General features: G+C 33.6%; 1 protein-coding gene across 7 annotated transcripts in view; it reads left to right on the top strand.

The window, feature by feature from the left end:
• TDRD1 (tudor domain containing 1) overlaps positions 1-25,943 on the top strand; it is a 63,407-nt gene extending 37,464 nt beyond the window's left edge. For 3 of the 7 annotated variants that reach the window (XM_007478969.3, XM_007478970.3, XM_007478973.3), the window contains 13 exons: positions 505-675; positions 926-1,171; positions 4,890-5,027; positions 7,834-7,944; positions 8,895-9,065; positions 9,783-10,058; positions 18,457-18,573; positions 19,550-19,666; positions 20,663-20,830; positions 21,315-21,542; positions 21,738-21,775; positions 21,856-21,943; positions 23,670-25,943. In XM_007478969.3, the coding sequence (XP_007479031.1) occupies positions 505-675; positions 926-1,171; positions 4,890-5,027; positions 7,834-7,944; positions 8,895-9,065; positions 9,783-10,058; positions 18,457-18,573; positions 19,550-19,666; positions 20,663-20,830; positions 21,315-21,542; positions 21,738-21,775; positions 21,856-21,943; positions 23,670-23,677 (1,877 nt within the window). In that variant the 3' untranslated portion in view covers positions 23,678-25,943. Of the gene's footprint in view, positions 1-504; positions 676-925; positions 1,172-4,889; positions 5,028-7,833; positions 7,945-8,894; positions 9,066-9,782; positions 10,059-18,456; positions 18,574-19,549; positions 19,667-20,662; positions 20,831-21,314; positions 21,543-21,737; positions 21,776-21,855; positions 21,949-23,669 lie in introns of all 7 variants that reach the window. The other 4 variants (XM_007478972.3, XM_016428521.2, XM_016428522.2 and 1 more) reach the window with 4 other exon arrangements.
• The last annotated feature ends 263 nt before the right edge of the window (positions 25,944-26,206 follow it).

The raw sequence follows: 26,206 nt of genomic DNA, 5'->3' as shown, positions 1-26,206 counted from the left end.
GCTAGGAGGTAGAGTTAAGGAATAGTGAACTTCAGGATTGGGGAGTGGTCAGAGTAGTCAGAGAGAATGCCAGGAGTGGAGCAATTAATTGATGGCCTTGGAGGTTAGAATGATGTCTTCAAACCTTTTTATGGAGTTTTAAAGAAAGGAAGACACATAATCTTTCTGTTGTGGTGTATTATTTTTGCAACATAATGTAGAATAGTTACCACCAAAATGAGGTTCTAATGGGCACATTCTGAGCATATAGTAAAGAATTGTTCATTGATTGACCTTTAAGAACTATTACATAACAGAGTTCTAATATTCTCTGAAATTAAAGTATGTCATGAGGTCTTGGCAAAGCACTACATTTTAGGAAATGGTGGCTAAAGAAGAAATATGGTATTATTGTTAAAACAGATTTCCAGTTTGCTTAAAATATGTTTAATATTAAAGATGTGTTCATTTAATGTTAGAAAAGCAAGCACTTTGGCCTAATTTATAGATGTACATATTTTTCAGAGGATAACCAATGGTATCGTGCCTCAGTTCTGGCTTATGCTTCTGAAGAATCTGCTTTAGTTGGCTACGTAGATTATGGAAATTTTGAAATCCTTGACTTGAATAGACTTTGTCCCATGGCACCAAGATTACTGGAATTGCCAATGCAGGCCATAAAGTGTATCTTGGCAGGTATGAAAATGGTGAAAGTTGAAAAGTTTAGAAGAGGGTGGTATGAAAACAATATAAAATTTATACTATAACTTTTATGAAAGGATGAATTTTTTCAAGTTTTAAAAGAGGGTAATATGAAAGGAATAATTGGGAATTCATACTATAATTTCCATAAAAGTGTTTTGCTCATTTTTTGGGTCTGTTCATCTGTTAGTTTTTTAATTATTGCTTTAAGAAATATAAATAACTTTTTTAATACTATTTTAAGGAGTGAAACCATCATCAGGAATCTGGTCTCCAGAGGCAATTTGTCTTATGAAAAAATTAATACGAAATAAAATGATTACAGTGAAAGTTGTAGACAAGAAGGAAAATAGTTCTGTAGTGGAGCTCATAGATAAGTCCGTTAAACCCAGCATCAATGTTTCTAAAATCCTCATAGAAGCCGGCTTTGCTGTAGGAGAAGGCATGATATTGACAACAGATTTATCCAATGACTTAAGAGAAATTAATGGTAAGTAAATGTTTGGTTAGTAAACCCTATTTGCAAATATACTAAAATACTAAATGGAAAAAAGTATAAGTTTTAATGAAACATAAAACTGAACATATCTAACTAAAAACTCAGTTACATTCATGGTATAGATAGACTGATAAGAGGAGTAACAATAGGGTTCATTTAAATATCAATAAGAAAGCACTTCTTTACCAGGCATTGGGGATACCAGGCAAAAATGGGCCAGTCCTTGTTCTTAAGGAGTTTACATTTTATTGGGAGAGACAAGTACATTTGTAAACATAGATAGAATTAATAAAAAATAAAATATAATTTTAGGAATACACTAGCTGTAGAAATCAATAAAAGCTTCATATAGAAGGTGATGTTTCATCTGAGTCTCGAAGGACTTAAGGAATTCTCCAAGATTTAGGTGATGAGAGAGTGTTCACAGCCAGTGAAAAGTGTAGTAAGAGACCAGTTTGACCAGACCAAAAAAGAAGTAATGTATAATGAAGCTGGAATGAGAGGATGAGGCCAAGTTGTGAAGGGTTTTAAATGCCAGAGGAGTTTATATTTGATTCTAGTGTTAATTATATGTTGCATTCATACATGAATTGTATGAATGACAACTAGTTTTTCAATAAGGAGCCACTGGAGCTCTAGAGTAAAGTAATGATATGGTCTCACCTGTAAGGAAAATCACTTTGGAAGAAACCTAGGAAGATTTGTATGAACTGATGAATAGTGAAGCAAGCAGAATCAGGATAATAATTTTTATAGTAACACTATTGTAAAGATAATTAAAAGATTTAAGAACTGATCAACATTATGACTAACCATAATTCCGAAGGATTATGATCAAACATACTATCCACCTCATCATAGTTGGACTAAGAGTACAATTGAAGCATATTTTCTTTTTTCTAGTTTTGAATGTAACAAATGCAAAAGTGTGTTTTGCATGACTATATTTGTAAAGTGTTTTGTTTTTCTTGCTTTCTCAGTAAGTGGGGTGGGGAGGGAGAAAGGAGAGAATTTGAAACTTAAAATAAAAGTATTGGGGAAAATAAAACTTAAAAAGGAATATCACTAGAAGCTATGTGGATGGATTAGAATGGGGAGAGTGGAAAGTGGAAAGGAAAATTTTGAAGCTTTTGCAAAAATTCAAACAGTAGGTAATGTGTGTCTGAACCAAGGTGATGGTTGTGTGAAGAGTCAAGTTAAAATGATGCTAGAGGAGCATAGAAACAAAGTTTGACAAGCATTTTGGAAAATGAGGTAAAATATACTTGAGTTGAACATAATGGTAAATTTGCAAAGCTTGGTAAGTAAAAGAATGGTGGTGACCTTCACAGAAATAGTAAAGTTCAGAGATGACTAAATTTGGGAAGGAAAGATAACAAATGAATTCTATTCTGGAAATGTTGAATTTGACATCTATAGGTCATTTAATTTGAAATGTATAATGGGCAGTTGAGCATGCAGTTCTAGAGCTCAGGAGAGAGGCTGGGGATGAATATATGGGTCTAAGAATCATCTCCATAGAAATGAGAATTAAACCTAGTGAAGATGATGTTATCAAGTGAGGGTGTTGAGAAAGAAAAGTAGAAGGGCATAGGACAAGAGTCTTGGAAAACACAGTAAGCAGTGATCAATCATAGGAGACTGAAAAGGAACAGAGAATCAAGTAGGAGAACCTGGAGAAAATGGTCTACCAAAAACCCAGAGACAAGTGAATTCAGATGTGGTCAGCAGTATCAAGTGCTTCAGGAAGACAAAAAGGATGACACTGCATAGAAGAATGCTGACAGATTTGGCAATAAATAAATCATTAGTAGCTAGAGAAAGAAGTTTCAGTTGAATGATGAGCATGGAAACCAGAATACAAGGGATTGGGGAGTAAATTAGAGGAGAAATGAAAGCACTGAGTATAAACTTTTTCTCTCCCTTTGGAGTTTGGCTGAGGGTAAAAGGAGAGCAATTCTCTGAAGGAAAGATAGATTCTAATAAAAGATTTTGGTTGTTTGTTTTTAAAGATGAAGAGTGATATGTTTGTAAGCATCAAAGGAGAAACCAATTGGAGATAGATAAAAAGACTGAAGTTTAAAAAAAGTAAAAGGGGAGTGATGGAATAATCTGAAGATGAGAGCAAGTTGGGATCAAGAGCACATGGAGGGGCAGCTAGATGGCTCAGTAGATGGTTTTGGAGACAGGAGGTCCTGGGTTCAAATGTGACCTCAGACACTTAACTATGTGAACCTGGGCACATCACTTGACCCCCATTGCCTAGCAGCCCTTATCTCTCTTCTGCCTTGGAACCAATGTATACTATTGATTCTAAGACAGAAGGTAAGGGTTTAAAAAAAAGAGAGAGAGAAAATCATTTAGAAATAGGCAATGTGTCCAAATGGATAGAATCCTGTGCTTCAAGTCAGAAAGCCAAAAGTGTGAGTCTTGTCTGACCCTTGATTGGCTGTGAGTGATCCTGAATGAATCACTTAACTCCTTGGGCCCTGTTTCCTCATTTGTAAAGTAGGAACATTAAAAGCACCGACTTCTATAGTTGTAAAGCTCAGATACAGCATAAGTAAAACAAACCTTAAAATGCTATAGAAATCATAGGGATTAAAGGTAATACATTTGGGGTTTCTAGTGTTTTTTTCAGGGAAAATAATTTATGATCATTAATTTAAATCTGAAAAGGTTTAGAATGGGAAAGGACTTAGGAAGTCAAATCCTCTCGTTTTGCACATGAGAAAACTGATGCTCGAGAGGTTAAATGACTTGCTCAGGACTTTGTAGCTAGTGTCTGAGGTGAGATTTTAACCTAGGTTTCTCTGATTTCAAGCCTAACAGTGTAGCTTCTCACTTAGGCCCAGTTAGCCTTGTTAGGAACAGGCCATCCAGCCTTTCTTCTGTTACTCTTCCTCTTGTTCTCATTGATGTTATCTTCTTTCCTTCTACCCCAAAATACAAACAATATAAACTGAATCTCTGAGAATACTCAGCAGCATCTATGTGTAAGGCATGCAAAGATAATTACTACCATGATCCTTGCCTTCAAAGAGCTTAATATCCAGGGGTGGGGGAGTAGAGGGAAGGAGAAAATATATGTATAAATAACCATAATATAAAAATAGGAAGACAGATTTTAAAAAGACGTAAAATACTGTGTATTTGGAGTTTTTTCTTTTAATACTCCTTTTTTCCATTTGAATTAGTTTATTTAGTCAATTTAGAACATTATTCCTTGGTTGCAATAATCACATTATTTCCCTCTCTCCCCTCCACCCACCCTTCCTGCAGCCAACGCTCAATTTCATTGGGTATTACTTGTGTCCTTGATCAGAACCTATTTCCATGTTGATGTTTGCACTAGGATGTTCATTTATAGTCTACCTCGACAACCAAAGCCTTTAGATCCATGTATTCAAGCAGTTGTTTTTCTTCAGTGTTTCTACTCCCACAGTGTTTCCTCTGAATGTGGATAGTGGTTTTTCTCATAGATTCCTCCAAGTTGTTCAAGGTCACTGCATTGCCACTAATGGAGAAGTCCATTACATTCGATTATACCACAGTGTATCAGTCTCTGTGTACAATGTTCTCCTGGTTCTGCTCCTTTCACTCTGCATCACTTCCTGGAGGTTGTTCCATTTCCCATGGAATTCCTCCACTTTATTATTCCTTTGATTTCTTTTAATATTCTAAAGCATTTTACTTTTTGTCTTCATAGCCCCCTTAACTGCTGAAGAAACAGTAAATAAATTTGAATGGACTTGGGTTGAACTAGCTATTAATGAGACTGTAAATGTTGTGGTTTGTATGTTATATAATCCTGGAGAGTTCTATTGTCATATACTTAAAGAAGATGGTAAGTTACTTATTAATTCTATGCCAATTTATATAGTCTTCATTTTATTAATGTGTTTCTATATTTGACTCAGTGATAAACATTTATCACTCTAATGGAGTAATATATTAGTCTTCCTGTTTTTAAACAATAATTTGCTTTAAATAAGTTAACTTTCATACTATCCTATATTAATGGTTCTTCCAACTTACTGATGTAGATGTTCCTACCAGTAGTGCTAATCATAACCTATCTAAGTCCTCCCTTAAGTCCATTTACTCATGTTTAAAACTTTATATGGGTACCACTGTAGAATGTGGGTTGTCCATCTTGTTATTCTTTAATCTTGATGCATAATCAGACCACCTCTTTTTCTGATTACACATCTGGATAATTTGTTTCCCTTTCTATATAGAAGTGATGTGCTAAAAGAACCATGGTGTTTTTGTGTGACCTTGAGCCTCACAATAACTTTTTTCTCCATCTTACTATGAGTAGACTGAGACTTAGGGTTGGTAAGTGACTTGCCCATGACCACATACAGCTAGTAAATATCCATGGCAGATTTTAAACCCAAGTATCTTCTATTTATAAGCCATAGGCTCTTTCCACTGTATTATGTTAGCATAATTTTTTAACATCTTATGAGTACCTCTACATCATAATAAGCCATTGAATTTCTACCTTTGTGAGAAACACCTAAACAACTCAGTTTGTTTTCACTTGTATTACTAGGCCACTGCTTGTTTTTTTTTTAATTTCCAAGTATTCAGGAAATTTTAAGTAATAATCCTACATTTATTTAAAAAATTTAAATATTCCCCTCAAATTTCTAAAAAGGAATCATTGGAAGAGATCAAGTACCATGTAATCTTGGTTCCTGATTAATTCTTTCCTAAATGTTGATTCAGTAAGATAAACTTTGATTTTAATCTAATTCATAGAATCTTAGAGCTAAGAGAGACTTGAAAGATCATGCAGTAAAATCTTTTCATCTTATGGCTAAGGAAACAGGACCCCATGGAGCTGAAGTGGCTTGCGCAAAGTCATAGCTAATAAGAAACAAAGCTGAGAATAGAATCTAGGTCCTGTGGTTCCTAAGGAATGCCACAAAACTAAACTTGCCTGGTTCCATGTTAATGGTTTCTTGAAAGAAATTGGGGAGGGGAAGGAACATCTGGATTGAGAGCCAGGCCTATAGATGGGAGGTCCTAGGTTCAAATTTGGCTTCAGACTCTTCCTAACTGTGTGACTGTGGGCAAGGCACTTAACCCCCATTCCACTGCCTAGCCCTTAACATTCTTATGCCTTGGAACCAATGCACAGTATTGATTCTAAGAGGGAAGGTGAGGGTTAAAAAAAAGAAAAGAAAATGAGGTCTGAGTGGCAATTCCTATCAGTTAAATAAATTACCAAGGGTTTCAGGGGGTCTGAATTTTAAAAGAAGAAATATGTAGAAGGAGGCTATCAATTCAAATCCCACATTTGTAACTGTTTGCTGGATAGTTCTAATTGGATGGAAGATACTTAAACTAAACCAGATTCCCATACAAGGAGAAAAAATGAAAATTCTTTCCAGGTAGGAGAAATATGGGGAAATAGGGGGGAAGAAGGGTGGGCAGCTAGGCTGCTTAGTGGATAGAGATCCAGGCCTAGAGAAGGGAGGTCCTAGATTCAAAATACTTCCTGTGTGACCCTGAGCAAGTCAATTAACTCCTGTTGCCTAGCCCTTACCACTCTTCTGCCCTGGTACTGATAATTAATATCAGTTATAAGACAGATGATAAAAGGTTTTTCCTTTTTTTTTTTTTAGAAAGAAAATTAATGGGGCAAGAAAGAGCAAGATATTTTTAAGAAATTGGTCATGTGGCAAGTAAGGTAGATAGTAACAGATAGAGTAGATAAGTAGATAGAGTGCTAGAACTGAAAGCAGGAAGAATCATCATTCAAACCTGACCTCAAATACTAGCTAGCTATGTGACCAAGAGCAAGGCACTTAACCCTCTTTGCTTCAGTTGCTTCATATGTCAAATGAGCTGGAGAAGAAAATGGCAAAATGGTATCTTTGTCCAGAAAATCCCAAATGGAAACACAAAGAGTCAGACACAACTAAATAACAACAATATATGTGGCTAGGCCAAGGTACACTCAGTGAATAGCTTGCCTAGTCCATTGTTACTTTTTGTTGAAAGAGCATAATGAAGATCCTCAGAATTTTGGATAAACTTCCTATGGTGAATTTATAGACAGACATGTCCATATGTAGAATTGGCTTAGCAGGCATGGATGGGTTGTAGTTTGCATCACTGAAAGAAAGACCTACATATTGCCTGTGTTGACAATGTTATAGATCCCTTGATAAATTAAAATGAGACCAGTTTAGATGGAATTTGAGCAGATGAGCAATAGGTGATAAGATTGACTTTGAGTACTGTGGAAGGAAAGCCTTAAATGCCATGCTAAGGAGTTAGAATTTTGTCTGATTTATAAAAAGTAGTATTTTGATAAATTGAAGTTTTTTATCAAGAGTGTAACAGTATAAAAAATTTGGAATTAAAAGCACCTTTGGTCATATAAATCAATACTCCTATATGATAGACTAAAAAATTAGATCTGCAAATGTTTGATTATTTTACATTGAAGTGTATTATTATTATTATTAAACACAATTTACTTAATGCTGAGTTGACCTTGGAGTCTCTTCTAGTACTGATTTCATCTTACTTTTTTTTCTTAAAATACATTTTTTCCTATTTAAAAAAATTTTATCTGTGCTCACCCAGTAAAATATTATTCAGGACTAAATTTTTTCATATTGTATTTTCAGCTTTAAGTGGATTAAATGAAGTGAACAGGTCTCTAGCAGAATACTGCCAACAAAAAATGACCAATGATTTTAAACCTGAAATTGGAGAGCCTTGTTGTGCTTATTTTACAGGTAAGATACCCAGGATGTATACTTAACTTCATTAGGACCTCTGTTCTTTGTACCTTTTTTGTGCTTTACTAGAAGTATCCTTTCTTTTTAGACCATAAATTAAGCTTTCCATTTGACTTGAATTTTTTTTCAATTTTTCTAAGAATCTTCAGATTATACTTCCTTTTTCAGAAAAATTTATTGAATACAATTTAAGTGTTTTTATTTCTAGAACCTCTGTTAATATGTGTTAACTTCTGCAAAGCTAGGTTATTTTTTTTTTACCCTATTTGTGCTATGGACCTTTTTTGTACATCTGGTGAAGTCTGTGGACCCTTCTAAGAACGCTTTTTTTAAGAGGACAAAGGAAACCAATTATATTTATATAGAGTTACTAAATTATTTTCATAGCTACCAAGTTAAAAGATTCCCTGTCTAAACCCTAACGTAAGCTTAAGTTTTAGTTGACCAGTTCAGTTTTTTGCAATTTAAACATGTGAAATTATCCTTTATAAATGGGATTTTAAAATGTTCCTAATGAAATTTGAACTTGGAAATACATTTGCCTGCTATCATTTGACACAATTATTTTATTGTTTATGTCACTTAAAACAGGATCTGAAATAAATAGTAATAGAGGTAAATTATTGCAAATTGATTCTTATATTCATAATTTCTATCAAACTTTAAAATCGTAACTACAGTTTAACATTTATTTACTAGGTAGGTTGTCTATATAACCTTCATCTTAATGTAAAAACTCTAAAGTATTGGGTATGAGATGCCTTTCCAAAACAGCTAACTAAGATGATCCCCTAATAGAGTAGAGCAAATGATAGGGTATGGTAGACATGAAAGGCGGCAAATAAGCATACAGTTTACTTAACTCAAAAAGTTATATGCTACTATTTTATATACTACCATATACAATATTTCATCATAAGTACTTAAATTCTTTATGTAAAATCTAGATGATGGTAATTGGTATCGTGCTTTAGTAAAGGAGATATTACCAAATGAAACTGTTAAAGTGCATTTTGTGGATTATGGAAATATTGAAGAAGTTACTGCTGATAAACTTAGAAGGATGTCTTCCAAGTTCTTAAAACTTCCATTTCAAGGAATCCGATGCTGGCTAGTAGGTATGTTGGAGAATATAAAATTCTTTTTTAGTAATGGGGTGAGTGTGTGTGTGTGTGTGTGTGTGTGTGTAAATAGTAAAAATACTTAAAATATCTGAGTATTAAACAATATTAAATGTAAAGGTATTGTTTAAGTTGGGAAGAAGGGTTGGCTCAAGTGTTTCCCTTATACTGCCTATCATGAAATCTTGAGAAATACTTGTTTTAAACACTGGCTCAAATAGTCACACCATTCCTAAGAAAAGTAATTTTGAATAAATTTAGTAATTTAAAATTATTTGGTAAGAAGATCAAATATATTCAACTTCACCATAAAATTGAGAAATACTTTTGGCAATTGTGGCTTTTAAAGCTTTTTGAAATCCTACTTGTGAGCCACCATAATTTAGTAACATTGATATAGTATTTGAAGGAATGTTGTTAGATTCTGATATGAATTTGCAATTCCTTTCACTGGAAAGTTTTTAGGTTAGGTGTGTAACCCTAGAGCACCATTTCATTTTTCTAGTTTTGCAAATTTGTTGTCATTATTTTAAGAGTAGAAGTTGCAAGTGTTGTGTAGGCTTTGTGCTTAGAGATAAAAGGCACAATTAGTTGAAAATTGTTAGCATACATGAGCACGAAGGACCAAAGACCATAAGTAGGACATGAAATGCACTAATGGATGAAAAAAGAAAATTTCTCCTAGAAATTCTAAATACAATTATTGTTCTCCAGATATAAAACCTAGAAACAAGCATTGGAGTAAAGAAGCCACAGCAAGATTTCAGATGTGTGTTGCAGGGATAAAACTTCAGGCTAAGGTGGTGGATCTCACAGATAATGGTGCTGGAGTTGAACTCACTGACCTTTCTACTTCTTATCCAAAAATTATAAGTGATATACTTATTGGTGAACATTTGGTTTTAAAAGATGAACCACCATGTAAAGATACACAAAATAACAAATCTGTTAATAAAATTGACTTGCCATTTGATCCTGATGTGCTTCAAGGTAAGACTGCATTTAAAAAATGTATTATAATAAAACATTTCCTTACAGATTTTAGGATTTCCTTTTTGAGTGATCCCTAATTTTCTGAAGCAATTTAATTCAGTGAGCATCTGTTAAGTATATTCTCTCTCACACACACACAAAGCACTCTGCTCATGGAGTTTAGAATCTTGTATATGACTTTTCAGAAAATGAATTATGTATTGGATCCAAGCCTCAGTGATTTTGTCAGTATATGTTAATTGTTGAAAAGCTGTAAGAAGCCACTGTGTTGAAAACTAATGTTCCATTTCTAATGTAATTTTCCCTACAGGTATGGTAATAGCTAACATTTACTTTTATAACACTTCAAAATTCAAAATATATTCTCTTTTGACCCTTACAGCCACACAGATATGTAGATTAGGGATAAGGACTAGACCTGAGATTTCATTGTTATAAACTCCCTAGTAAGGAAATTTCCTCTACTTTGCAGGTTAGCATTTTCTAGAACACTGAGAGATTAAGTGACTTTCCTTGGGTCACACAGCCAATATGTGAGTCAGAATAGGGATTAGAATTCAGGTCTTCCTGGCTTCAAGGCTAAACTCTGTATCAACTGTGTTACAATGATTCTTTAAGATGGTTATTTCAAATATTATCTCCATTTTATGGATGAGAAGACATAGGTTCCAAAAAGCTAAATGATTTGGCCATGATCATATAGCTCATGTATCAGACACAGAATTTTAATCTAATTCCTCCCAACTCCAGGTCAGCACTTTTCTAAGCCATGGTATTTCTTGTTTCATATTATATTATGCAGTAGATCTGTTGCTAAAAAATTTGTATGGATTAAATTTTTAAAAAATCAAATTTTATTTTAAATATACCAGAAAAGTTTGATATTTTAAGTAACACCATTACAATATATGTTATTTTGTAGAGCACCCAGATAGATTTTGTGAAGTCTTGATTTTCATACATTGGATTGACTATGTCAGTTATGTCTGTTTTAAGTTTGTCTAATCTGTTCTATGGTGTGAATTTACAGTTATGTAATTATTTCCTCTTTTGCCATTTGCTTCTGTTTATAAGGCTGGCCATAATTTTTAGCTATTCTAGATGATGGCTGTTCTCTATTGTTACTCATTTATTCCCTGAGGACATATAGTCCTGGTTTCCTTCAGAGCTCATCAGAAGGCCTTTCGTGATCCCCTGATGGTTGTATGGGATGTGTTCAGGAAGGACTAGCACCTCATGTGTGAGGACATGCTGAGCCCTTTTCAGAGCTGCTCATCCACCTTTGGTGTCCACTTCTCACCTAACTCACCTGTGTGGCTCCTAGAAACTGTAGCATAAATAGTGGCCACACTTAAGTCAAACTGTCTTGGCAGACAGGGTAACCCACAGGCCTAAATCTTGTTGATGAGTTAGGAGGTTGTCTACCACAAGCATATGAAGATTTCCCCCAACAGAATGACCAGATGAGGACAGTTTGTTCCAAAGGCAAAGGAGGTGCTATGGTAGAGCTTAGTCAAACATCAAAGATGCTGAGGTCATCTGCTGCTTCCCCAGCCAACTCCAGTCATCTGAACTCTTGTCTCACCTATGGATTTCAATGACTCCGGGAGAGAGAGAGAGAGGCTGATGATTTTGTGCAGCTGTCTCATTTAAATCCAATTCACTTGCAAGTCATGATATCACCATGTAATGTTACTAATCTTGAGAAAAAAGGGACAAATAACACTGGCTTTCCCTTCTTCCTATCATTATGAATATATTCTATTTTCACATGGTTTCCTTTGACAGAATATAAATTCCTTGATGGCAGATATTCTTTCAAGTCAGATTTTATGGGCTAGGTGCTCTGCTAAGTGCTGAAGATATAAAGAAAAGAAAAATAAAACAAAAACTATCTGCTCTCAGGGAGCCTAATGGGAAGAAATTGTATAAGTGACTGTGCAGAAACAAAATATTCGCAGGGTAAATTGGATATAACTCCAGAGGGAAGACACTATCATGAAAGGGCACCTAGAAAGGTTTCTTTCTGAAGGTGGGGATTTAGCTAAAATGTGAAGGAAGCCAGGAGTTAGAGATAAGGACAGAAAGAATTCCAGTCCTGGGTGACAGTCATTGACTATGTCGAGTGTGGAAATGCAATGTCTTGTGTGAGGAACACTGAGGAATATTAAGGTGAGTGCCACTAGATCACAAAGTATATGGAGGGAGTGAGAAATATAAGTATACGAAGACTGTAAAGGTAGAAAGGGGCCAAGTTATGAAGGGCTTTCCAAACCAAACAGGACTTTATATTTTATCTGGGAAGGTATAATAGAGAGCCAAGAGGAGTTTATTGAATAAGAGAATAATGTGGTCAGACCTGTGCTTTAGTTAGATCAATCTAAAAGCCGAGTAGAGGATGGCCTGCAGTTAGGAGACAGTTGATTCAGGGGGACTACTCAGAAGACTATTGAAATAGTTCATGTGTGAGAGAACGAAGACCTATACTGTGGTGGTGGTACCTATATCAGATTGATGTTACAGAGATATTTTGGATATGGAAGAGGAAAAAAAGTTGACTCTAGACTACAAACCTGGGTCATTAAGAGGATTGTGACCTCCTTGATAATTGTAGCAAAGTTGAGAAGAAGGGACAGTTTGGGGAAAAAGATGTCTGAGAGACATCCATTTCAAGATGTCCAATAGGCAGCTAAAGAAGTGATACTGAGAGGTCAAGAGAAATTAGAATTGGATAAATCTATATTTAATTTTTGTCTTGGTATGCATAATGCTCCCTACCACTTCTGTCTCTTATGGAAGACTGTCAGTCTTTTCTTCTTTCTCCCTCTAAATTCTAATGTCTCCCTGTCTACTGACTCCTTTTACACTTTCAATACTACTGGGTCTCTCTGTTCCTTAAGAAACTCTCATTTAAGGGGCAGCTAGATGTCTCAGTGGATTGAGAGCCAGGACTAGAGATGGGAGGTCCTAGGTTAAAATCTGGCTTCAGACATTCCCAGCTGTGTGACCCTGGGCAAGTCACTTGACCCCATTGCCTAGCCCTTACCGCTATTCTGCCTTGGAATCAACATGTTGATTCCAAGACAGAAGGTAAGGGTTTAAAAAAACAACAATTAACTTAATCATTTAACTTAATCCTGTCAAATTAAAGTACTACATATCTCCCCTTTGCAGCAAAACTAGAAAATTGACTTAACTTTGACTTCCTTTGTTCCCTTTGTAAATTTTTTATTCTAAACCTAAATGTAAAAAAATGAACATTCATATTCAGAGCAAAGCAAAAAAGGAGAGTTGCATATAAAACTATGGGTCTCCATTTTATACTGCTTTCTTTTTTTTTTTTTAATGCAACGAATTCAATGCATTACTTTCAAAACTGCCCTGTCTGTATGAACTTTCTTCCATTCTTCTCTCTGCATTTTTAAAATGTTTATGGTCCCTTTTTCTCATTATTTATGCTAACCGTGTCCCCTATTAAAAATAGAAAAATGCACATTATGGTCATGTCCATATAGTATGTGTGTATCTTATATGTGTGTGTATTTATATGTGTGTGTATACACTTTTTCTGTACTAAATATCCCCTCACCTCTGTCAGGTGGTATGCAAGATTTTTTTGTTTTAGGGTTTTTTTGTGCGGTTTTAATGTTTTTATAAATTGTTCTCCTGTTTTTCTCACTTCATTCTGCATCAGTTCTTCCAAGTCATCACAATAATATTCCAGTACATTTATATACCACAATTGGTTTAGCCATTCCATTCCCCAATTGACAGGCATACTCATTAATTTCCATTTCTTGGTAGCCTTGTCAAAATATTGACATATATTGAACTTGATGTTAGTTGAAATCCACAAATATTTTTTATATGAACTACTATCAAGCCAAACTTACCCTAATTTCTAATCCATGTGCGCGCATGCACATGCACCTGTATGTGTATATATAAAACATTGTATGCAGGAACAGGTCATAATTACTTTTATGGGTCCCTTTCCTGTTCTTTTGTCTTGAGATGTTTGTGATGGTTAATGATTGTTGAATTCACAAACAATTTTTTTTAAGTCCTAGTTATTTATAGTCACTTTACAAGTCATTATTGTCTGGCATATAGAGAGTTAATAAATGCTTGCTCTCATCTCAGATGTAGTAATTCCACCAAGATCAGCATCTTGTTTTAAAATAATCTCATTAGTAGCATTTGGGCAGTTATAAACACTGTCTCCACTAAGGGGAAAAGGATGATCTGATCACCATTACTTTTTAGATATACACCACAGCTAGATATTGTATATCTGAGCACTTTCGTTTTCCATATAAGTAGAATTGTGGAAGTCCCACAGTTAGCTTTTCCTAGTTCCTACTGAGGGTGAGACATAGCTGCCTATGATCCCCTAAGACCCTCCTTTTCGTTTACTCCAGAGCAGAGATGTCAAACTGAAGCAAATTAAAATATAATTTGGAAATGTTTATTAAAATAAGTAGAAATATAATACAATAGGAAATGTTGATTTTAGTTTTCTAAGTCAATATATGGCCCACAGGGATCCATTTCTCTTTGCTTTTGACAACACTGCTCCAAAGGACATATCTCCTGGATCTGATGGAAAACACAAGCATTTGAAGAAAGCAGTTGTATAATCCAACTGTTATTTCTGTCCTCTACTTCCTTCTTCTCAGACTACACATTGAAATTCCCAGATATTCCAATTGCTTAGGACTGAGTAGCTTTATCTGTGGTTGGTTCCTTTTTTTTAGAATACATTTTCTTCTTACATTTATCTTCTTCATGGATCTTATGAGGTTATAAAGCTACACACATACCTGTTAAAAAGAGGCTTCTTAATGTGTGTATATATATCTTACTCTCACTTTCTCACTCTCTTACTCTGTCTCTGTAATGCTTGCTCTCTCATTATCTACAAAACATTGCAAGGTGCTAGAAATAAATAGAAGTGAAACAGCTCCTGTCTTCATGGAGTTTATAGTCTAGTCTAATAGGGCAGCATACATGTATGCAAAAAAATATACAAGGTAAAATGGAAAGTGGGTAGTATGCCTGAGCAATTAGGATACAAGCAGACTTTAATTATAGTAGAGACAATCCATCATCTTGACAATATTCAAGACTTTTTAGCATTATAGAATCTGCCAGGTTGTGATCTGCCAATGCAGCCTTTGAGAACCTAGAATTACCTGCTGGCCAAAACAAGGCATTGAATTATGGAAGTTAAGAATTAAATTTCCTAAATTCTGTTTTTAAAAATCTAAAGTATTTTAAACTAAATTAAAATTTTCAGTGTATAAAGGTGCATAAGATTGAAGTTACCATATACAATCTTTGTCATATGGTTAGTATTAACAAATATGGTAAATGTTTATATGGAAAACCAAAATGCTCAGATAACTAGAACTTTTAAAAATACTACCACATAGTGATAATTAATATTTATAATGACACCAGTCTACAGAATCATGAAATAAAAACTTGATAAATCTCATGGAACTTGAATAATGAATTTTTTATAGTCACTGCACACTAATAAACACTAATGTTTATTAGGCTTTACCATCCCCCAAGATATCATCAAATATCTCCTTCCTTTTTCAGCTAATCTTGAAGAAGACATCTGCTACAAGTGCTAAGTTCTTTCAGCCCTTCTCTCATTCACTTCTAAATTGTCTGCAGTATGGTTTCTGATCTCACCATTCATCTGAAATAACTTCCTTCAGATTTACCAATGAACTCTTCTTAATTATCAAATTTTATGAAAGCATTTTCTAAATCTCATCTTTCACAGCATTTGATACTGTTGACCATTTCTCTTTACTGTGTTTTTGTTACTTTGATCTTGGTTCTCCTCCTATGCCTTTCTGACCACTTAAGCCTTCTTCTCTTTATATATTCTCATTTGATTATCTCATCAGCTCCCATGAGTTCAGTCAGCACCCCACATTTATATCTCCAGTCCTTCAGTCAGTCAGCAAGCATTAAACACCTGTTACATGCCAGGTTTTGTACTAAGCACTGAGGACAGGAAATAGTATGGAGGGGGAAAAAACCACCAGCCCTTGTTCTCAAGGAATTCACAGTTTAATGGAGAAGACAGCGTGCAAACAAACTATGAAATAGGATGTATTATGTAAAGTATAAATTGAGATACTCTCAGAAGAAATGTACTGAGATTAAGAATACAAAAGGCAGGAGTTAAGACAGAAATTAGGAGAGTTGCAAGCATGAGGGATAGTCAGTGAAAATGCCTAGAGTTAAGAGAGGAACTGAATATCATACAAAGAAGCCATACATGCAAACATACATACAAAGAAACAAAGAAAACAAAAAAAGAGCCAATATTATAGGATTATATAATACTTGAGGGGTGGAAGTAATTTGTAAGAAGATTATAAAGGTGAAAAGAAGTCAGGTTATGGTGTGCTTTAAAAGCCAGTTAGAGAATTTCACATTTAATCCCAGGGGCAATAAGGAGCTACTAAATTTTATTGAATGGGTGGAAAAGGAAATAGTGTCATACATGCTATAGGAAAATCAATTTGACAGCTGAGTGGAGGATCACTTGGTGTGGGGAGAGATTTGAGGCAGGGTGATCAAACCCCAAACTTAAAATATTCCCAGCATGAGGTGATAAAAGAGTAGTCATGAGACTGGTGGAAATATCAGAGTTCAAAAAAAATCCATGTGAAACTTGTTACAGAGCTAGAAACAGTAGGAATTGGCAACTGATTGTCTATAGTGGATGAGAAAGTGAAGAGTTGAGGATGGCACATAGGTTGCAGGGTGATCACAAGGATAGAGATACTCTTGAAAAATGATAGGAAAGTTAGGAAGAAATTCTTTTAGAGGGAAGAGTCATGTTGAGTTTAAGATGTCTATGAGAAATCCAGTTTGAAATATCCAACGAGCAAATGGAGATGTGATTCTGAAGGTCAAGAGGGGTTAGGGTTAGAAAAATAGATCTGAGAGTCATCTTAATAGAGGCAGTGATTGAATACAGGAGCTGATAAGATCACCAAGTGAAATAAATCTATAGAGAGGAGGGCTCAAGACAGAACCATAGGGAACAACTGCATTAGTGGTTGTCACTTGAATGGTAATGAAGCAAAAAGATGTCAGACAAGGGGATAACTAGAAAAAACTAGTGCCACATAAACTAGAGAAAATAGCATATCAGGTAAATGAAGGAGATTGATAGTGTCATAGGCTTCAGAGAGGTCAAGAAAAAGGATTGAGGAAAGGCCATTAGATTTGACAATTAAGAATTCATTGGTTAACTTTGGTGGGAAAAGTTTCATTTGGATTATGAGATCAGAAGCCAAGCTGCAAAGAGTTGAGAATGAGAGGAAAGGAAATGGAGACTTTGCATATGAATTTGTCAAATTTTGCCCAAAATGGAGGAGAGATATGGATGAATCAAGCAAGAGATTTTTTTAAGGATAAAAAAGCATGGGTGTCTGTAGACCACAGGGAAGCAACCAGGAGACAGAGAACAATTATAGTGAGAATGAGAGAGGTCAATGTATTAGAAAAAACAGGATGGAATATAACTACTTGTGCATGTAGAGTAGTTTGCCTCATAAGAGAGAAGGGTTCCATTGGATATTGTGACTAGATGTCCTGTAGAAATCTCAGAACATATCCCAAATTAAATTCATATTTCTCTCCCTACTCAATCTATCAACCTAGTTCATTTCCATAAATTCTGCATTCCAATCCTACCCTATTTGTTATTTCTCATCAGGATGCTCTGTCTCCCATATCTTTGCCTTTGCACTGGCTAATTCTCTGTCCTAAATTCTCTTTTCCTCACCTCCACTAGAACTCCTGACTTTAAGACTCAGCTAAATGCCACTTTTCTGCAAAAGTCTTTCCTGGTCCTTCTATCTGCTGTTTCTCTCCTGTATAATGTTACTCATTGCTTATACTTGTTTATATCTTCCATATATTGTTCTTTATTCAATTTTATTTTCCATTTTGAATTCTTTCCCTCTTTTCTTTCCCTCCCCCACCTGTTTAAAAGGCAAGAAAAACAAAACCTATTACAAAGTATATATAGTCAGGCAAAACAAATTCCAGCTTTAGCCATATCCTTCTGTTTCCCAACCCCCACAAAAAAAAAGAAAAGAAAGAAAATAGGCTTCAGTCTTCAGAGTTTGTTAGCTATCGATCAAGAAGCATAGTGACACATGTAGCTTTTAACATACATGTCTCCCTCATTAGAACATAAATTCCTTAAGAATAGCCTTTTTGTTTTTCCTTTATATTCCCAGTACTCACCAAAGTGCTTATCATGAAGCACTTAAATGCATGTTGATGAATTGCATTCTTATTCCCATTTTGTATAGATTTAATGCAAGAGCTACATTTTATATCCTATTAGCTACCTCTTCTGAGCAGTGGAAGACAATAGAATTTCCAGTTGATGAAATTGTACCAGCTTGTATACTAGAAATAATAAGTCCAAGCTTGTTTTATGCATTACCAATTGAGAGTAGAGGTAAGAAACTAAATTTTCATGCCCAGTATTTATGAAAGTTTGCTTAAAATAATATGTATGTATATGTAAATATATAGTATAAACATATGCAAACACATATAGTGAATTGTGAGTTATTTTGTATTCTTTACTTGTAACATTGTTGTACTCTGATTTTAGGAGAGAAATTTGCTTGGGATTTGCCTATCAGTAATATACTTTACAAAATACAGGAGAAAACAAAATCTTCTGGTTATAGCTGGATCAGCACATCAACCTAGTTTCTGTGTAGTATATGATATTGTACAGTAATAGTGTTCAGAAATCCCAGTTCATCAAAGAAATTTTGAATCATTCAGTATGCTAAGAAAGGAAAATGCATGTCTCAAAAATATTTTAACAGTTAAAATGAAAAGAATTTGCTGATTACTCAAGACATTTGCCTAAGAATTCTGATTAAAATTTTACTGTATGTTTCAAACCAGTATTTTCTCAGTTTTTACATTTTTATTTCTACTCATACCTTTCTACTTTTTACATGAAAATTTGTATTCCTATATGAGATTACATTATTGTGAGCAGTTAAACAAATCTAAGTTGTATAGAGTTGCTTTAAAATGTTGTGGATTTTAGGCCTCAAATAAGGTCTTATTTTTAATAAAAATTTAAGTCCAGAAACATGATGAAAGCTAAGATCTCCTTTGTACCTGACTTCATCATTTCATCCAATATCAAAATTAATTATGAATTGAGAACTATACCAAAAAAATCTAGGGATCAAGCATTATGACAGCTCTGTAGGTAACAGAAGACAGAATAAGAATGGATATCTTTTTTTAAAAACCTACAAAGGACAATATAACACACAAAAACGTCTATGTTCTTCTCTAAATACACTTGAAATGATGTATTAATTTTCTCTTCCTATTTATCTTGATTTAAATGTAGTGTATACAAGTTAAAACTTCTCACAGAATAACTTTTTATATGTTTTAAGCAGACCAAGAAAAATTAAATTTGATGACAGTTAAATTAACAGAACATTGCAATACTCAGAAAAATAGAGTACTCTTTAAACCAAGAATTGGAGATGTGTGCTGTGCCAGATTCACAAGTAAGGATCTTTCCATTAAAAGAGTGGCTCTTTATATGTTTCTTTTTATGTGTAACTGGAGACTTTAAATATTTTAAATGCTAAGCTCCTAAGGGGCTCTCTGTCTATTCACATATAGATAAGTCGTTTAGAATAGTGTTTAACAAGGCCAAGGGTTTGTTCCCAATATGTGGAAAAATGTATTTGTCTGTTTTGTGACTAGCTGTTGCAGAGAACTGTCACAATTGGAAGTTGGGCAAGAATATAAATTGATATGTACAAACCCATCAACACTTCTAGAAAAACAAATTGTCCATGCCCTACTTATGATAGGTGAGAAATGTCATGTTTGTATGTGAGTGTTATGTGCTTGTAAATAATAACAGTTCTATGTCATAAAGTATACAATGGAAAGTAGTTGATTTCATTTTTAAAAATTAGATGTGTTTTTTCCAAATAGTCATATTTACATGAGCAATTGTGATGGTGTCTCAAAAGTTGTAGATTTACCTCAAAATAACAACCAAAATAGAATGCTTGATTTTTTTATAAACAGATTAGTGCATTCCAAGCTACTCCAAGTTACAGCTTATTGGCTATATTTTGAGTTATTGTATAAAATGCTGATTACTAAAAAGAAAACAAAAAGCTTAGTTTGATAATACAAGAAAACAATTTTAAATAAAATGAAAGATTGACCTTTAAACTTCTGAACTATATGTATTTGAAGAGAAGCATAGAAATCAACTAAGCGCTCAAACTTTAGGACAGGCAAACAGTCTTGTATGGTTATTGATTCAACTTCCCATTGTGTGCCATGGTAGGCTATAAACTTGGTAACAACAGAGATTGAAACAGTTTTAGTAATGGCAAGTCAAAAGTAAGGACATATGTAGTATCTCTCCTTTTATATATGTGCTTTGACAATTTTTGACTGATTTAAACTTATTTTACTGGCTAACTTTCGAGGGATGAGAACATCAAATGTAATTTCTTATTTGAGGTCTCATCTTTTAGGTGATAATTATTGGTACCGGGCTATAATTCTGAAGGTCTCAGAATCTGAGGTGAAAGTACTCTATGCTGACTATGGAAACATTGAAACTTTGCCTTTTTCTCGGATTCAGCCAATCACTACCAGCTACTTGGAACTTCCTTTTCAAATAATTAGGTGCTCATTTGAAGGTAAATTTTAATGGTTATTTTCCAAATGTGAATTTTTCGTAACTTTGTTCCATATTGTTGACACATCTTCCTACACGAACTGATACTTTTCTAACCTTACAACCTTCTCTAAGTTTTAAGGATATAGTATATACCTGCCTCTATTTAATAATTTACATGTGAATGAGACTAAAAAGGGCTTTTTAATATATAATAAAAGCCATTTTAAAAAATATCCTAGCTATAGATCAACTAGATGAGATTAGACTACTTAGACTGTTATGTGCTTGAGAGGAGCCAGATTTATTAATAAAATTATCTTCCCTAGGAAAATAGTACTTGGGAGCCACCTAAAATATGTAAATTTATTTTGACCTCCATCAATGGATTCAGAAGATTGCCAAATTTCATCACTTTTACAATTAAGATTATGCTGTGCAGAATAGGAGACTATGGGAATGCTATCATTTTTGTCAACTAATTATTATCACTAATTTTTTTCCAGGAATAATGGAATTGGATGGGGATTGGTCTCCATTAGTAATAGAGCTATTAAAAAAACTCATGTTGAATCAGAATGTCATGGTTTCAATAAAAGGAATCATTAAGAATGTCCATGCAGTGTCTGTTCAGAAACGTTCTGAAAATGGTATTATTAACATAGCTGATAAGCTAGTGATGGAAGGTCTGGCAAAGCATATCACAACTAAAAATCAAAGTGTTTTGAATAAAGGTAATCTTCTCAAACTTAAAATCACACTTTTAGAATCATTTGTTAGTAAAAATTTTCACTTGAACACTTCTCACCTTTTTTCGTTTAATGTAGAAATAGTTGAAGTAGAAGATGTGTTTGTGTTTAGAGTATTTAATTTTTATCATTATAGCACATTTTACTGACTTGCTAATAGTTTTTTCTGTTTCCTTATAGGACAGACTGATTGTTGCTGCATAGAGTTAAGGAAACAAGTAAGTTGCCTCATTAAAGTGAAAAAGAATTTCTTAAATTTTTAGTAATAGTGAATATAATTTGTTTTTTATACCCATAGGTGGAAAAACATGAACAGATACTACTTTTCCTCTTAAATAACCCAACAAATCAAGATAAATTTACTGAAATGAAAAAGTTGCTAAAAAGTTAAGTATGTTAAATGACATGTGATTCATTTTTTTGTACTTGCTAAGTAAAATCATAGTGAAGTATCTTGTTGTTTGAATGTATCTTCCTGAATAACATCTTGAAATAACTCTATTCCAAATCTAATTACTTAAAACATTTTCAGGTTGACTTAGTTTTTATACAGTTTACTACTGCTGATGAAAATCCTGTGTAAGAGAAGTTGGGGTTGTAGTAAAATTTACTTATTAATTATAACTTCATTTTTTTAAAATACTTAGTTTTTGAAATATAAACATTAATTTTAGTTGAGTCATGGACCTATACATTCAGATTTTGAAGTGAAATCATACTTTACTTTTATAAAGAATATTTTGTGCATATACAACTATAGATACACATTTTTGTAGTAGTAATCAGAAAACACTGAGGTATCAATATATTTCATATCAAAACAAATCTTTATTTGTGACTTTGATGACTCAGGTTTAATAAATCCACAAACCTAGGCACTCAAATGTTAGTTGAATTTTAGACAGTGGTGGGAATTTCCTGTCAATTTTGCTTTGCTTGCTTTCTTTGTTTGATTTTTATTTTTAAAAACTATCCAAATTCTGAACCAATATAATAGATTGTCAATGGAAGATAAATAGGATTTTTTTGTTTTATTTTTTACTAAAAATTATAAGATCACAGGTTAAATTTAATTGTTTTAGTTTTTTAAATATATTGATTTCTGTAGAGTTGTAAAAAATCTATCCTTTGTTTTAGATATTTGTAATTAAAATACATATTAAAAATCAAAGCTAGCTTCATGAACACTATGTTGATTGATATGAATATGTATGGCATGAACATAATTGTTCTGCCACTAAATCACAGTAAAACTTTAAACTTGCCATTTAACTTTGCTGTGCCTCAGTTTTCTCATCTGTAAAATGTGCCTATCTCACAGGGGTGTTGTGAGGATGATTTATAAAACAGTCTAGATGAAAAATGATGTGTATTTTCAGTTATTAATCCCCAAAGGTAGCCTTTTGACCGGACTGGTAGATGAACAAGAAATCTGTGTAGCGGAACACTTTTCTTCAATACATCAGAAGAGCTGTGATTTCATCGGTGTGGGTACACACCCATTACCAGCGAACTCCTTCATGTTTAATAGATGGTTTCATGAGTTGCTGTAGCCAAAAAGGCTCATCACCTGATGGCTGGTCTTCTGATGATGAGCCTTCCCAAACTTAGCTAGGTTGGTCCTCATGGTGTATCACATGGCCTGAACTAGAAACTTTTCCAACTTGGTTGTAGGATCTGGCAGAGCTTGTTCTCTGCAGACTTAACTTTCAATAATCCAGTCACTTCTGTGCCAAAGTACCCCCTTCTATTCAGTAAATACATCTAGGATTTCATCTGTATTCAAGAAAAATATTAGAATAATTTTTAGAAGAGATGAATGTTAGCGTCAAGGTCCATCCTTGTTATGAAAAATGTTGACTTTGATTGCTCAATTATCCCTTCTCTTTTCTATGCAATTCATTATTTTTTTCAGCGATCCAAAGCATACTTTCACTGGATATGGCTGATAGGTTTAAAATATATTGAGAATGTTTTCTAACCATTGGAGAATTTTTTGAATTTGTGTCATGGTGTATTGTGTCATTTTGGGGTAGAGGATTTCACTAATAATGTGTACTTGAATTGAGAATAACTTTTATAAATATTTCATTTTTGTTTCAACCTTTTCAGTAAAATAATTGACCAAAACAAGAGAGTGCTGTGGTGATTAGGACACAAGTGGTACTGCAACCTGGCTGTCATGTCATCTCTTACAACTGGTGGAACTATTACTGTGAATACATATACCAATATAAAATGTATTTTCTTTTGTTTAATCATGTGGAAAGGTGGAAACTTCTATTGTACATCAAATATAAAGCCATAGTGATGGCATAATGGAATTATTTTCTAACTGCATGGAAGATCTGTCAAATTATATAAGCTGCTTCACTTAAACAAAACTGATTTCTATTCAGGTATGCTTAGTTTATTTTATGCTCAAAATATGGAGGAAAATGAATAATTTGAGAACCATAATAAGTGAGCCTATTGTATAATGCATACATAAGGGCTGCTGATTTTCTGTTTTATCAGAAATGTAGTCACTATAAGAAAAAACACTTTAAGATGGGAAATAGAAATGGCTAGCAATAGGATATAGTGGAATTAAGCAGTAGAGAGCCTAGACTCATTTAGGAGAGAAAATAAAGAATCTTTGTATTCTGAATTTTTCTTTCCTTCCCCTCTACTTTTCTGTACTGGTTTCCCTTCACACAGCTTACTCCAGCCACCCTCCTTTATTTCCCCTTATTGGTAAAATGCTAATTTATGCTTTTTTCTTCCTAGAACATTGGCTTATATAATGTATACTCCCTCCCTGACCCCTTTATCATACCCCTAGTTCTCCCCATCTCTTTCAATCCAGTTCCAACTCTAAATTGACATGGTTTTTTTCAATGGCATTGTCATATAGCATCTTTACCATCATTTTCTCTTTTTCAAACCTATAGCCATTCCATTAATGGTAATGATGTAGAATTTGATTCCAAATAGCATTTACTAAGTTCTGAAACAGAAAAGCAGTTGTCCTGATAAGGGTACAAATTTCTAGCCCAGTGTAGAGGATTTTAAAAGTTTCCATGAAAACAAAGACATGTTAAAGATGTCCCAGATTCATATCCTGTCAATGCAACTCAGTTTTGAGAATTGTACTTCGAATTTTCTCCTTATACTCCATTACAATTTTGGAAAAGTCAAGTCATGAATTCATTTTAAAATCTATTCAGATTTGGATCTCACAGACTTTTCTCCCCTTTATTATCATTAATCTTCAATTTTTATTATACATTGAATATTATAATTTTTCAAGCAAACATTATTTTTCTTTTTTACCAGATATTAAAACTCTGCCATTTTGTAGTTGGCCTTATATCTCTTCTCCAAACAGACTGTCCTACTTATTACCATGGACCAATATTTTAATTTCCTTTTGTTACTTAAAAATAGCTTGAAAATAGGTTTTTTTCTGTTGTGTTTACTATTCATACAGATTCCAGCTAAAAATATTTCCTGAAGCATCAGTGAGATATGAAAGCAGTTGAAAACACAGAATCTTAAACTTGGGTTTCTTGTACAAGAGAGGGAGAAAAAAACTCAAAAAATAGTAAAAACTTTAATAAATTAGAAATCTTTCTACTTAAAACACCATGGTAGCTTAAAAGATTTTGCTTTATACTTATATTCCTTACCCAAAAGATTTTGCCTCTCCCTTTGTACTTAATAGTATATTAAAAAGTGACTTATATAAAAAGCTGAACAATATAGTTCTTCATCTACTTTTTTCCCTCAAGGAGTTCAAATCACAGGGGGAAAATATGAAAAAAAAAATCTTTCAAAACAAAGTTAACCGTGGAAGTGGATTAGCAACACATACTAATAGCACAAAATAAGTGTTGTATTCTTTCAAATACAAGTCAAATACCATTATGTCACACTTAAAAGGAGTGTACATCTTATTTTGTTGTACTGGAATTTAGTTGTATGGAATATTGCTTGAAATAAGTGAAGCTTGGTAATTTCTTGTTATCTAGCTATTTTGTTATAGTGGTTATTTTTTGAAATGACAATTGACCTCTACCAGTAGAGTTTTGGTTTGAATTTTCTGTAAAAGATCACTTTTGATCTTAGTATTCATTTCTCTGTGAAGAATTTTTATAGAGGGTAACAAGTGATAGACAAGTCTGTCCCTCCTGCTAACTTTTATGCTTGTTCTACATGCTTATGTTTCAAATGCTATTGAATCCACAGTATTGTTGGAGTAAATTACTGTGTAACTAGTGCCTAGAAATCATAATTTTGTTTTGACTTGTAATTATTTCTTTACTCCTTGATTTTGATGATAACTTTTGTTAACTTTAAAAAAACTTTAATGTACTCAGTGTCATTAAATGTTCTACTAATGTTCTGGTTTGCTCCTCTATGTTTTATGATAAACAGATCTTTTTACCAACCAAATTAAAATGATCAGAGTAATGCAGTGTATAATAATCTCTTCTTACATGGAGAACACTTAACATGCTTAGAATGGGTTAACAACTTGAGTCGGTACTAATAATAACTGAGTACTGAGACAAAGGAAAAATAGCTTTATAAAATATCTGTGTAGCAGTGTGATGTTAGGCAATCAATTATCTTTATCACTATTTCATTAAAAAAGTAGCTACTTT

The sequence above is a fragment of the Monodelphis domestica genome, chromosome 1 (genome assembly GCF_027887165.1).
Source record: "Monodelphis domestica isolate mMonDom1 chromosome 1, mMonDom1.pri, whole genome shotgun sequence".
Lineage (NCBI taxonomy): Eukaryota > Metazoa > Chordata > Mammalia > Didelphimorphia > Didelphidae > Monodelphis > Monodelphis domestica.
This window is presented reverse-complemented; position numbering and strand designations above follow the sequence as displayed.